Source organism: Palaemon carinicauda, chromosome 33 (assembly GCF_036898095.1).
Source record: "Palaemon carinicauda isolate YSFRI2023 chromosome 33, ASM3689809v2, whole genome shotgun sequence".
Lineage (NCBI taxonomy): Eukaryota > Metazoa > Arthropoda > Malacostraca > Decapoda > Palaemonidae > Palaemon > Palaemon carinicauda.
The window spans coordinates 57,563,818-57,579,231 of NC_090757.1; the positions used below are offsets into that span (position 1 = coordinate 57,563,818).

Consider the following 15,414-nt stretch of genomic DNA (forward strand, 5'->3'; position numbering starts at 1 on the left):
GAATATTTTGTAAGCGTATTCATAACGGCTATGGGTCTTAGATCTTGAACCGTGGGTTTATCTGCATTTATTATAAGTTTTTGTTTTCATGCATTCCAGTTTTCGCGGTTATGCGTCTTCAACTCATTTTGTAGGCTTTTGTAATTATTTATTAATTTTTTTTTTATTTACGTTTTGTTTAACTGAGGTTTTAGTCCATCTGATCCTGCTTGCTTTTTTTATTTATCTTTTGATTCTCTTTCAAAAAGAACCCCATCGAATGGATCATTTGATGTGAAGTGTCAAAGGATACCCTTTCTGATTGGGGATATGTTAACGTGGTAAAGGGATTTGTGTATCGCCATGGCCAGCTAAGCTGTACTAGTTAGGGCTGCCAATACATGGTTGGCTTGCTGTGAGCGATCAAGCTTAATTCTCCCGTCATCACCAGTCCACATTGGCCAACGTGGTGAGGGAAACTGGCCATCTTCTTCTTCTTTGTCTACCTCTTTTCCCACTTCTATGTGGGGTCGATGTTTCTGGTCAGCTTTCTCCATCTACCTCTGTCCCACACCTCAACACCAGAGGTGAGGGAAACTGGCCATAGTTTGACATATCTGAGGCCTTTGTCCTGCAGTGGACTAGAAACGGCTGCATTTGTTGTTGTTTTCAAGGATAATTTCCTCTCTTTTTTTCATAACTTTGAGAAACATGGAAAACAGAGGAATGGTGGTACTACTATCCAGTGATTAAATGCATGATACTGTAGAACTATAATCGAAAACATATTCCACGTCTCCTTTGGCCAGCTCTGTAAGTGTCGAGCTTGACTCATTGGGCTGGTTAGTCTCCTCCTTTTGATAATAATAATAATAATAATAATAATAATAATCCACGTCTCCCCTTTTCCACATTTGACAGACAAACGAATCGTTAGCATGACACCTGTCATCCTCTTGTGATTCGAAGCATTTCGTCCCATGATTGCATTATGTTACCTGCGCTGACGAGGAATAATTTACCGTCTCCTTCCTTCCATGAATCCATTTTCTTCCAGGGCTCGATCACCTCCTTTCAGGAATTTGTGGTTTCCCTGGAATGCAGGTCACTCCCGGGAAAAGAGGAAGTTTGGAGAACCAGGTCAGTGTTATGGAAAATCTTCTTCCTTCTCTTTCTCAAATTCTCTCTGTATTTCCGAGGAAGTCCTGGATAAACAGTTTTGTGGAAAGCCATCAATAATTCTCGAGAGGAAAGGCATCCAACATACATTTAAGGCAAGTGCTGGAATTTTTCCGGGGGGTGGTCATTTCATTGGAATTTCCGCTTCACCAAGTTTGTTTTAGTAATTCCTGGAGCTCTCTCTCTCTCTCTCTCTCTCTCTCTCTCTCTCTCTCTCTCTCTCGGGGAACTGGCCGCCTTACTCGTTTTTGAATAATATATTAGATTTTAAATGTTTTGTTGTTATTTATTCGTTGTTTTTCATCATAAGTTATTACTTTGTTATTAAGCGTACTCCAATCGGCATTAAGGGTCATTGATGTTATGATGCCAGATAATTACCAATCATTCATTCAATCTTTCTCGGGGTGCGGTTTGGCTGGCTATCTTAGAATAGGCAGGAAGGAACAAGAGGGGATGGGAAAGGGGGGTGGGGTGATTGGGGGAGAGGATGGTGGGGGGAATGGTAGTTGGATCGAGGAAGTTGGAGTGTGTTGGCATCTAAGAGAGCCAAACATGCGTCCTTATGGTGATCGATTTCGAGTCCGGGATGTTGCTTCTTTTTCTTCTTCTTTCTTTTGGATGTAGAAAGAAAGAGACTAAGGACAGGCATATCGACTCAGGATATTATGAAGAATAACGTTTTTCAATCTAAGTAGTTTAAGGAGGGTTAAAACTGAAAACTGGGATGAATTCGTTTTCTTTTCTTTGAAAATGTTGACTCATCGCATCTCATATAATTAAAAAAACCGTAATTTTAATTGGAAATTGACGTAAAAATATACTGTTCTTAACCGCATTTCAGTAAAATACAGGCGACCGTAATTTTAATTTTGTTGTTATATTTTACAGGTTGGTGACCGTAATATCACTCATTTACGTCTATATATCCGTTTTTAAAACGGTAAAAATCCTGGAATAAATGTCGCCAGACATTTATCGTTTTTGTAATGCAGAATTTTAACAGTGTATCTTTTCTACGCTAAAAACATAATTTATCGAATAGTTGATAACTCTTTCGCTTACAATAAAAGCGAAACAAATCGGCTATGTATTTCAATTCGGTTATGACAACTAAGATGTTAGATATTTACGCATTAAGTACTACACCAAAACTTTAATTTTCTACACTTGAAAATTTGCCGTAAAAACCGTTAAAATCCTGGAATAAATGTTGCCAGGCATTTGCCGATTTAAAAACATAAATATTGACGCAAAGGAGTGATATTACGGTCGCCTGTATTTTACTGAAATACGGCTGAGAACAGTATATTTTTACGGAGGATTTGAAATTGAAATTACAGTTTTTTTAACAGCGTAAAGTGCATAGGAAAGTCTTCATTCACAATATTGACGCAGAAACATAATGGAATCCAACATTTTGGTCGTCTAGGATTCCTTTAACGTATGTATTTGTGGTTTGAAGATGTGCCGGAGGAGAGGAGTCAAAGATCGGGCGTAATTTGGCACCCTGACATAAGTTTCCATCCTTCAATAAAATCAAAGCACCTAGATAATGAACGAAGGAAATGATAGTAATGTGTTCTTGTACTTTCAGGGAAACATCAGTATTTCAACCGAATAAGAAATTTCTCGTCAAAATAGCAATAATGAATATACTTTTCAGGAATTGAAAAAACAAAATCCAATTTTCTCTCATCTTATCCTGAATGTCGTCTCCAAGGGCAAAATGTCATTAAGCTGCTAAAAATAGAGAGGGGAAAAGATACGTTTGAAGCAATACCCTTTGCCTCTATTTTTCCTCCTTCAAGAGTATGTTTTCCATCATTACCTTTTACTTTCTTTTAATATTTCCCGTTTTAATTATCTTGGAGTTTAACTTTCAATAAGTCTGCTTTAATCTTCTGCTATTTTTATTTGTTATTCTGTGTTTCTTTGTCTTCGTCCATTGGAAACGCCCCTGTCCGGTGTTCTGTCGGACTGTGGCTCTAGTCCTGCTCACGCTTGATAGTTTCTTGTAGTGTCCGCAAACATCACCATCCTTGTGAGCTAAGGATGGAGGGTTTGGGGGAGCCTAGTTGCTTAGTGACCAGCAGCCATTGCCTGGTCCTAGCTTGGGCGGAGAAGGGTCCTGGGGACTGATCATAAGTATATCTAGGGCATTGTCCTGCTAACTAAGGCATTTTCATTGTCCCTTGAGCGGCCAATAAAGCTTTGAACTTTTCGTCGAGGGATTTCTTTGTTTTAGAATTATTTTATTTTGACACGATTATAGTTCTATTCCCATATCGTTCGATTAACTGCCGTTCTTTTTGATGGCATTGTCTGTTAATTCTGTTAGACTTGTTCCTGTTTCCAGTTTAAACTCACCTCTCTCTCTCTCTCTCTCTCTCTCTCTCTCTCTCTCTCTCTCTCTCTCTCTCTCTCTCTCTCTCTCTCTCATTATTGACTATTATGCTCTTCAGTCTATTGTCCTTTGACATGATCGAATCATGACAAAGATGAGTAAATGTCAAGGTTTCTGGCCCTAATGAAGCGCTTCATTAAAAATGTTCTATTTTTCATACAGCAGAGCGGCTTTTGACTCACGTAAAAGTACTTTGTTATTGCGATCATTTTTGTTTCCCCACTGTGTTGGATTATCTTAATGATTATTTATTCAAAATAGACACATGTGCAAGGCGAATATGACTTGGTGGAATAATATAGTGTTTTATACAATGATTACGGGTATTTTTCACGTGCAGTTTTGGTCATTTTGGTATTGTCTTTTTTTTTCCTTAATTAGTTGGAGTTTTGTACGGTAATCGCTTATTGTATAAGATTGCTTCTCTTGTAGTTTATTTATTTCCTTATTTTCTTTCCTTACTAGCAAATGAAAAAATCAACAATAGCCCAATTTATATGCAATAATGGTAGAACTAAATAATATGCCCACAAATGTAATGTTCTCTTTATTCCACATTATTATTATCATTATTATCGCTATTATTATCATCATTATTATTATTATTATTATCATTATTATTATTATTATTATTATTATTATTATTGTTATTATTATTATTATTACTTGCTAAGCCACAGCCCTAGTTGGAAAAGCAGAATGCTATAAGCCCAGGGGCCCAACAGGGAAAATAGCCCAGTGAGGAAATGAAACAAGGAAAAATAAAATATTTTAAGAAGAGTAATAATATTAGAATAAATATTTCCCATATAAACTAAAAACTTTAACAAAACAAAAAGAGAAATCAGATAGAATAGTGTGTCTGAGTGTACCCTCAAGCAACAGAACTCTAACCCAAGACAGTGGAAGACTGGTACAAAGGCTATGGCACTACCCAAGACTAGAGAACAGTGGTTTGATTTTGGAGTGTCCTTCTCCTAGAAGAGCTGCTTACCTTTTTTTTTTTTACCTTTGAGACATATGTACAGTTGGACACAGGAATTCTTAGCACACTTCGATTTAAGGATATGCACCCTGTCACAGCCTTACTTCTCAGCCAGTAACCAAACAAATAGTGTAAGAAGAGATGCCAGAAGTGGTGGTTAGGGCTACACAAAGGAACTCCCCGTGCAGCAAAGGTGTGACAGGGTGCATTTGGTCAGAGAGAATATCCCAGGAATTCCTGTATCCAACTGTATTTGCAATTTTGTATCCATGGACTAGTGTACGATAAACATTTATATTACTTACGAACGAGGTATATATATATATATATATATATATATATATATATATATATATATATATATATATATATATATAATCAGACTATATATCAGTTTAGTGAGATCGGTGTTACTGTATGGATATGAATCATGGTATGACAATGAAACAATCTCCAATAAATTTAGTAAATTTGAGAACAAAGCCCTCAAAAGGATGTTGGGAGTTAAATGGCGGGGCAGGATTATAAATTAAACTATGAGAGAGGTTACTCGAGTGCCATAAGTGGATGAGATCATGATAAGGGGTAGATGGAGATGGTTTGGGCATGCTCTTCGTACTCCCCAAGAGAGACTAGATCACCAAACGTTTAGCTGGGGTCCACAAGGCGCTAGAAGAGTTGGAAGACCCAGGCCTACATGGCTGAAGAAGATGAATGGAGAAGTATTGAAATAAAAGATCAAGATAGAGACGACTAGCGAAATCTAACCTCGAATTCCAAACTCACCTATTTGCTTTTACATTAAATCTGTTACACTTGGAAATATTAATACCCAAACTCTGAGACAGTTATTTAAATCCCGGACAGCAATATATAAAACACTGGATATCAAAAGGTCTCTTAAGTACACTCAAAACAAAACTGGGTAATTATTCTTAAAAATTATTCAAAACCACCTTTTACTACGATTCTTAACAGGATACGAGTGAGGTTGCAATAAACACAGATGATTTAAATAATACACTTTTTACAAAAATAAATATATTCTCTGTAAATTATAACACTTTGGAAGAAATTTACATAAAACAAATAAATCACTCGAAATATCAAGTCTGAACAAAACTTAGATGAAGATAAAAATGTTACAATCTGAAAATTATATAAACACTTGACTTTATATATCAAATCTGAGTAAACCTCAGACTAAGACAAAAGAAATAATACTTATGAAAATTATACAATCACTTGTTTCACTTGAAATAAAATCTGAATACAATATTTATGTTTGATACTTATTGGAAATAGATAACCAGATCTCGATAAAAATACTTTTCACCCCACTACAGGGTCAGTTACAAAAACTCTAAGAGAATCTTTATAAATACTCACTATGTTTACTAAAACCCATCACACCAAAAGTTTGATATGTCACTGAACACTTTTAAACTATACACTGCATTACATATGAGAGAGAGGAGAAGTGGAGGTGGCTATGTCATAAGGCTCGAATTCTCTATCTGATCTATGTAACCGGGGTTGCCTTTACATGAAACTTAGCTACTTCCAGAATGTTCCAAAAGATTTGGGAAGCGTTGGGGCTGGCCTTAAGGCAACAAAGTTACCAAGTATTGCTTTCTCGAACGCGTACCCACGCAACGCCAGACGGCTCTATAAGTCAGCTAGCTCCACCCACCCTTTGACCCCAAAATAAAATGATAAGATCTATCTCTAGGTTTTTCAGGAAAATTCAAAAGCACATGGCACAATATCAGAACTACGCATTTTCTCTCAAACAGGACGCAATACCTCATAAAGATATAAAAAATATTTACAGAAGCCCTTGTTCATATCTCATATGGGTTACATAACACCCTCAAACAGATTACATAGGACTTCATAACAAAAAATATGTGAAATAAAAAGTTAATAATTAAAAATAACGTAAAATTACATATACTGACTTAAACGAAGAATACAATGAAATTAATGACGAAAGTCTTACGTAATTTACATGATAAACTTAAATCTACCCGAGTGGAACTCATCTTACGGGCTGGCTATTTATCTCGTCAATGCACAAATGAAATATATAAATAAATCATGGGTTAACTATTGTATTTACTCTACACTAGACCAGCTTCGTAAGAATATATATATATATATAATATATATATATATATATATATATATATATATATATATATATATTGATTGGTCTTTGCCGAATACCTTCGTCCCCTAGATGATCCACTTTTTCCTTATATTTCCTATTGTAATCACAATTTTTTTTCCTTGCATATCAGTGAGAAATGGTCCTCCCGGCCTCTCTGTCTATCTGTATGAGTCATACATTTTATATATATATATATATATATATATATATATATATATATATATATATATATATATATACACAGAGAGAGAGAGAGAGAAAAAAAAATGTATATAATAAACAATATCACTTTGGGTGCGATGACCATATTAAATTTAAGTCATACTTTTGGGTAACACAAGCTCGCTTTTTTGTGATTTTTTAAATGATGACTTCCGATTGATATATTTTTCTTAATAGCGGTTCAGAATATTATTTCAAAGTTGTGGCAGTGCTGGGGTAATTTGGGGTCCCACAAGTGTGCAATAGAAACTCAGGTGATGGCAACAACTGTGATGAAATTTGTTGTTTATTTGCACATGCTAAGATTTTTCATTTTTAGGTTTTTTTTTTCCCTTAAAGTAGTATTGTCTATTTATGTACTTTATTTTTTTTTTTAGTTTCTATATTTTTACTTAAATCATCCTTGTTTATTTGTGTAATTATATTTAGTTTCCCATCTTGAAAGAAATCCTTTGTTATTTTGTGAAAATCTTTAAAGTGAGAAGCGAGACTGTATGTGGCCAGCATGTACCTAGGAAAACCATATGACAGAATTAATATAGACATTGTGGAGAATCCAAAGAATATACTGTACAAATAGAAGCTAGATGAGTTAAAATGTTAAATGTTATTTGATGGAATTGAATATTGTGTTAAGGTTGTAGAAGCCTATTGGAAGCATCCTTTCCTGGCGCTAGCTGGATTTGGTTCGAGTTCCACTCAAACTCGATAGTTTCTTTAATGTCTACGACCTCATCCTTGTGAGCTAAGGCTCTCCCTGGTCCTATCTTAGATGAAGAAGGGCTTGCTTGGACGTTGGTCGTATGAATATATGGCCAGTCTTAGGCATTTAGGGCATTGTCCTACTTGCGAGGGCAATACCACCGTCCCTTGTTTCTGCCATTCATGAGTGACCTTTAAACCTTTAGGAATTTTTGCCTTAAGACTAACTAGTTTGGTACTAAAGAGGACTGAGAAAAGTGTGTTATGTGACAGTCTCTGATTTTGTGATATCTTTATGTTTGGAGAGATGCGTGAGCTTAGAGAAGGGACAGTTGAAGTAGCTTTAAAATTGTGGGATAATGAAACTGGTCTTGACTGATCTGAAGAGTGACTGATGCTTGCAAATGATACCTTATTAATTTCAGATAATGGAGAGAAAAAAGAGTATTAAAGTTTTAGTAATGGGATAAAATTGGGAATAAATCGTGAGTAATAGTAAGGTTTTGAGGGTAGTAGGTTGGCCAGGGCACCAGCCATCCATTGAGAAATTACCGCTAGAGAGTTATGGGGTCCTTTGACTGGACAGAGAGTACTACATTGGATCCTACTCTCTGGTTACGGTTCATTTTCCCTTCGCCTACACATACATCGATTAGTCTGGCCTATTCTTTACATATTCTCCTCTGTCCGTATACACCTGACAACACCTAGATTACTAAACAATTCTTCTTTCAAGTGGTTAACTACTGCAGTGTAATTGTTCAGTAGCCACTTTCCTCTTGGTAAGGGTAAAAAATATTCTGTAGCTATGGTAAGCAGCTCTTCCAGGAGAAGGACACTCCAAAATCAAACCATTGTTTTCTTGTCTGTACCATGGTCTTCCACTGTCTTGGGTTAGAGTTCCCTTGCTTGAGGGTACACTCGGACACACTATTCTATCTTATTTCTTTTCCAGTGGTTTTGTTAAGGTTTATATAGTTTATATAGGAACTATTTATTTTAATGTTACTGTTCTTAAAATATTTTACTTTTCCTGTTTCCTTTCCTCACTGGGTTATTTTCCCTGTTGGAGCCCCCAGGCTTATAGAATCCTGCTTTTCCAACTAGGGTTGCTGCTTAGCAAGTAATGATAATAGTAATAATTGAAAGCCAGGAGGATAGGGCGGTGAATGTAAATGTTGATGGGGGGGGGGGGTGTGGAAACAGTAGATTTGTTGGATGAGGATAAAATGGGAGAGGATGAAAGTCACAAAATAGGAGAAGTTCGAGAAGCATGTGGAAATTATAGGGAGAAAATGATACTGGAATGTACTGTATTATGGGATTGTTTCCAATTTTGGCTTAAAAAGAATAATTTGGTAGTGTCAGGAGGGAGAGGAGTGTAATACTTATAAAGTGCTCGATATGCATAGTGAAAGAGGTATACCAATAAAAATTACACAACACCCATTAAGTGGGAAAATGTTTGCAAAACAAAGAAGGGGACTATGTGTATATGATTATTGGGTTGGTTATGGATCTTCTGATATTCCTTTTGTGTAGTAGGGAGAAGTGCTCATTGTTGAATTTTTTTTTTTTTTTTTCTTTTTTTTTTTTTAGTGTAGTGGTGGCTGTGATTATTATATTTGCTGTATTTAGACTTCCCTCCTTTTAGGAGAAGTGACTTGTTATGCATACATATATATATATATATATATATATATATATATATATATATATATATATATATATATACAAATCTATACATATATATATATATATATATATATATATATATATATATATATATACATATATATATATATATATATATATATATATATATATATATATATATATATATATATACTTACACACACACAGTAATACCTTCAGATACGAGCGACCCAACATATGAGAAAATTGAGATACGAAAAGAGTTCCGAGCAAATTTTTATTCTGAGATACGAGGTACAGTAGTTCCCTATGCAGCCGCCAGGTGGCCGCATGTGCGAGAGGCTGCTCATAAGAACAGCATCACTCGGTCTTTCCCGTCGGATCTCCGTCACGTTGTTATCTCCGAGCATCGGCCATATTGTTTGCTTTTTTTATGTGTTTTTTGCATGAATCAGTGTAGAATTAAGTGAGTAAACAATGGGTCCAAAGCAAGCGAATGCAAACAAGGGTAGTAGAAGAAAAAGCGTATGATGACAATGGAGTTGAACCATGAAATAATCGCAAAACATGAGAATGGCGTAAGAGTGTCTAAACTGGCATGCCCTTACGAGAGAAGTACATCAACTATACAGTACCATTCTCAAGCAGAAGGATGCTATAAAGAATGCCAAGCCTTCCAAAGGAACAACCATCCTTTCCAAGCTGCGTAGTGATATTCATGATAAAAGAGAAACAGTTGGCGAGACAATCATATGCGAAAAGGCCAGTCGAATCTATGATGACTTGAAAGGGAAGGAAGCAGCCGAGAAAGGGGAGACTTCGACGCCAGCGGAAACCTTCAAAGCCAGTCGTGGCTGGCTGGATAATTTCAAGAAAAGGACTGGGATACACTCGGTTGCAAGGCATGAAGAAGCAGCAAGTTCTGACTTAAAAGCCGTGGCAGACTTCATCACAACCTTTGCCTTGGTTATTGCCCAACAAGTCTTCAACCGTGATGAAACTGGTCTTTTCTGGAAGAAGATGCCCAGGAGGACTTTCATTACAGCAGAGGAGATGAGACTACCGGGCCATAAACCCATGAAGGACCGGTTAACTCTAGCCTTGTGTACCAATGCTTGCGGTGTCTGTAAGGCCAAGCCACTGCTGGTGTACCACTCTGAAAACCCACGTGCTATCAAGAGCCAAAGTATCTTAAAAGAGAAACTGCAAGTGATGTGGCGCGCTAATGTTAAGGCTTGGGTTACCCAACATTTCTTCACAGAATGGGTTAACCTGTGCTTTGGTCTGGCAGTCAAAACCATTTGGCTGAGAAAAACCTGCCATTGAAATGGCTCTTGGTCCTCGACAATGCCCCTGGTCACCCTCCTGGTTTTGAAAAGGACATTCTTGATGAATTTAGGTTCATCAAGGTCCTTTATCTCCCGCCCAACACCACGCCACTCCTCCAGCCCATGGACCAACAAGTTATTTCCAACTTTAAAAAACTGTACATGAAGCATTTGTTCAAGAAATGCTTCGATATCACAGACAACAGCAATCTCACCCTTCGGAAATTTTATTTTTAAGTGTGTATAGTAAGCTAATTTCATTTAAGTTAAATTTAAAGTTGAATTTCATTTAAGTTGAATTTAAAGTTAAGGTTATGTTACGTAGTGTTACAAAAGTGTTGAGTACCGAACGTGTTGCCGTCAAGTCTCTCTCCTCCCCGTCCTCTCTCCCTCCTCCCCGTCCTCTCTCCCTCCTCCCCGTCCTCTCTCCCTCCTCCTCCTCCTCCTCCTCCGCACACACCACTGTTAGCTGCAACCGTCTTCCTCGAAGGTAAGAACTCCATAATAATGTTACATTTCATAACCAGTTCATAGCGTTTGTTATTTTGTTTGCATAGGATGTTCATTACAACAATTAAAAACATGTTTTTCCTCTGTAATATACTGTTTTTAGGGTTTTTTCAGAGGGTGGGAACGGATTAATTTGTTTTCGGTTACTCTATATGGGAAATATCTATTTGAGATACGAGGAAATTGAAATACTAGCTCGGTACCAGAACAGATTAAACTCATACCTCAAGGGGTTACTGTATATATATATATATATATATATATATATATATATATATATATATATATACATATATATATATATATATATATATATATATATATATATATATATATTTATATATGTGTATATATATATGTGTGTGTATATATATATGTATATATATACACACATTTTTATCTATATATATATATATATATATATATATATATATTATAAATTATATATATTGAAGTATGGTGATGGATGTGATCATTATAATTTCTGTACTTAGATTTCCCCCCTTTTTGGAGAAGTGGAATATATATATATATATATATATATATATATATATATATATACATATATATATATACATATATATATACATATGTATATATATGTATATATATGTATATAGTGTATATATTGTGCGTTTATGAGGATAACCTATCCTATTTTAATATCCTTAGACATTTTTATATGAAATGTGTTGATATTATTGATAATTGTCTAAACAATAAATTTTTCCAAAATGTTTTCAGATTGCTCATAAGCTTAATATTTCCTCGTCGGAAAACGGCTTGCAATCAACCCGAGCACTCAACCACGTAATACAACACATGTTAATAATCTCTAATTATTTGGCCAGCACTTGAGTGGAGTGTACAACAAAATGCGACTCATGTAACCATTTCAACCTCAATGGGTGACATAACATGGCCTGCCTTTTGCGTGAAGTTTTTTATTGTACTGTGCTCATACTATATCGAGTGATTCAATGCATATAGTGTCACGTACAATTTAAACTGCCCATAGGCGATCATTTTTAAAGTTAATTTTGTTTTGCGTCAAATTTGTAAATGAGAAAGTCTTCAAGATGCAACCGGGGCGATCGAAATTTTTGTGGGCCGAAATTTTGTATGTCTGAAGACACCCTCAAATATCAACAAAGATATCTGACAACAATCATTTAAACATTATGTTAAAATTAAATGTATATAATAGTTTATGAAGTATAGTACATAAATAACTCACTATAGGTTGAAAAATTATCTTTTACGGAAGAAAATTTTTTTTCAGTTTTATTCAAGTTTTACCATACAAATCCATGACTACGAAATAATTAATTCTATGACATAGCCTTTAGTTTACCTTTTAATTTGATAATATATATTCTATGTTATTTCCATTGCTCTTGTTTTTTATGAAGTTCTTATAATATATAAATGAAAGATCCATTTTGATGTTACCGTTCTTAAAATATTTTATTTTATTGTCCATTACTTCAGTTATTTCCTTTCCTCACGGGGTTATTTTTCCTTGTTGGCGCCCTTGGTCTTGTAGTATCCTGCTCTTCCAACTGGGTTTGTAGCTTAGCTAATAATAATAATAATAATGATAAATAATAAATAATTAATAATTAATAATTAATAATAGTGTGTAGAAATTTGATAGTAAGAAATAAATACTCATAAGAAAATGAAGTGAACTGATGGGTACTTTCCGTGAGATTAACTTTAAACTATTGGCAAGGAAGTGAAGAAACTGACATGAAAAAGACTGCATCATGTCACCCTATGAGTATCCTTGACATTTCTGCATTATTTCCTGCTTCCTGTAATCGTGCTGAGTAAATTGTTGCTGCTGATACCGGAGCTAACTAAACTTACTAAAGGATTTCAAGTAAGTCGAAGTTTTTATATTCTTGTTATAAGTAATATGTAAATCGTGACTTTGTTTAATGAATGATGCTCGTATTCATACAGGTATTTCGCGACTCTTTGAATTCACATTAAATGATTATCTGACTTTAATACTTTGAAAGGTTGAAATTATGGTCAACTGACATTTTAAAGAATAGTTTGTGGGATGACATTAGAATTAAACACACGCACGCACACACACACATATATATAAATATATATATATATATATATATATATATATATATATATATATATATATATATATATATATATATATATATATATGTATATATATAGATAGATAGATAGATAGATAGATAGATATATTAGTGTACGCGACCCGTCAAAAATAACGGCTAAATATTCAATAGATATACGCACGTACACACACACATACACACCCTCTCACCATGGTATGTCTATTCCATCTCCCCCAACCCATGGCAAAGAGAGCTGCGCGTGACCGAAATTATATATATATATATATATATATATAAATATATATACTGTATATACATGTATACATACACATATATATATATATATATATATATATATATATATATATATACTGTATATACATGTATACATACATATATATATATATATATATATATATATATATATATATATACTGTATATACATGTATACATACATATATATATATATATATATATATATATATATATATATATATATATATATATATATATATATATATATATATATATATATATATCCACACACTTGCTCTTTGTTGTATAGGGGATACAGTATATATAATCTGTATGTATGCTATCGGTATAAGATGTTTAATCTAAAAGGGCGTGGTTCTGCAGGTAAACAAGGCAAGGTGGTCCAGTGTACTGTTGATAGTTTGATTGCTTAATTATGGAGGAACACCCCTTCCCCCCTTACACATACTACGCCATTCACCTTTATCCTACAATCAGTCCTTGGATGTTTAGTTCCTCTCCCTAGAAGTACCAGTTGCATTTGCAATGTACATACCCATCAATGTCTCGGTCTTCCTTCGTCAATGACCTTAGATGTCAAGATGCCAGCAAACCTCAACTCAGTCAATCAGTTGGTCTTCCTTTCTCGTTTGATTAAACACTTCCAAATTATACACTCATTTCCCAAAGTATCATCCTACATTCTTTTCTAATTATTCTCAACTAGTGTATGCGACCTGTCATAAATGAGGTCTAAATATTTAGATATGTACACTGAGATTTAACCCTTCCCATCCATTCCCTCTTTCCTAACTATAACTCGCTAGTTCGGCAATTTGTGGGAGATTGTGGTTTACAAGTGTACCACTCCTGGTACCCACTCTGACCAGGGTATGACTACATCCTCTCCCCAAACCCAAGACACTTGCTCATTAATATATAGAAGAGATACTGATCCATCCTTTCAGGTTTGCTAACCCATTGCTGTATGTATTTGTATTTCTTAGCCCTCTACTTCATATTCCGCATGTACAATTCAGCAGTTTCAACCTTTTCAAAAGGGATGGCACAACTATACCTCTATGCACCACAACTCGGGTTTCCATAGATAGCACTTTTTTCCAAAACCTTTCCCCCCACTTTGCTACCTTTCTTGCTTCATGATTTCTGTGATTCCTACCTTACCTTATTCACGAGCCGTCTATTGTATTACTGCTCCATATATGTTTAACACTTAATAAGGAAATTCTAAATTTCATCCTTATATACCCACAGATCATAGTTCAATCTGTCTTTGTGGTTTATATTTCCCCTCTTATTCATTATCTTCCTTGAAGAATTGAAAAAAAAAAAAGTGCGTGGAGTACTATGTGACAGAAAAATAGGGGTAAGTTGAAAGGTAACGTACACAGGACCGTTGTGAGACCGACAATGATGTATGGAGCGGAGACGTGGGCAATAAAGAAGACAGAGGAGAAGAAACTGGATGTGGCAGAGATGAGAATGTTGAGATGGATGTGTGGGGTGACAAGAAGAGATAAGACACGGAACGAAGTAATTAGGGGTACCACAGGAGTTAGAAAACTATCAGAAAAGATCCAAGAAGGTAGACTGAGGTGGTATGGTCAGAAACATAGACCCCACATATAAGTGGGAAAAGATGTAGACAAAGAAGAAGATTCATTATCTTCCTTGCATTAACTACAACTCTATCTTATAAGACCCTTATAAATCATTCCAGTAGTCTACAGTTTCCTTTCCATATTTCTCATCAACACTATCATCTAATATCACCCATTCCACACTCTATTCATGATCCATCAAATTATCCAATTACTCTGCTTCAGTGTATGCAATATCTTTTTTTTCTCTTCCTGAACCCTCCATCACTCGATCCGTAATGCATAAG

At 35.1% G+C, this 15,414-nt stretch overlaps 1 protein-coding gene across 1 annotated transcript; it reads left to right on the forward strand.

Annotated features, from left to right (window-relative positions):
• Positions 1-9,780: 9,780 nt before the first annotated feature.
• Positions 9,781-12,031, forward strand: LOC137626190 (tigger transposable element-derived protein 1-like). Its single transcript, XM_068357266.1, has 3 exons — positions 9,781-9,828; positions 9,952-10,569; positions 11,993-12,031. Exons 1-3 carry the CDS (start codon positions 9,781-9,783, stop codon positions 12,029-12,031), a joined length of 705 nt encoding a protein of 234 aa, XP_068213367.1.
• Positions 12,032-15,414: the final 3,383 nt, after the last annotated feature.

Coding starts and splice junctions, on each gene's coding strand:
- LOC137626190 (XM_068357266.1), top strand. CDS start 9,781: ATGGGTCCAAAGCAAGCGAATGCAAACAAGGGTAGTAGAAGAAAAAGC. Junction 9,829..9,951: donor AGGGTAGTAGAAGAAAAAGC/GTATGATGACAA, acceptor ATTCTCAAGCAG/AAGGATGCTATAAAGAATGC. Junction 10,570..11,992: donor AACATTTCTTCACAGAATGG/GTTAACCTGTGC, acceptor TTATTTGGCCAG/CACTTGAGTGGAGTGTACAA.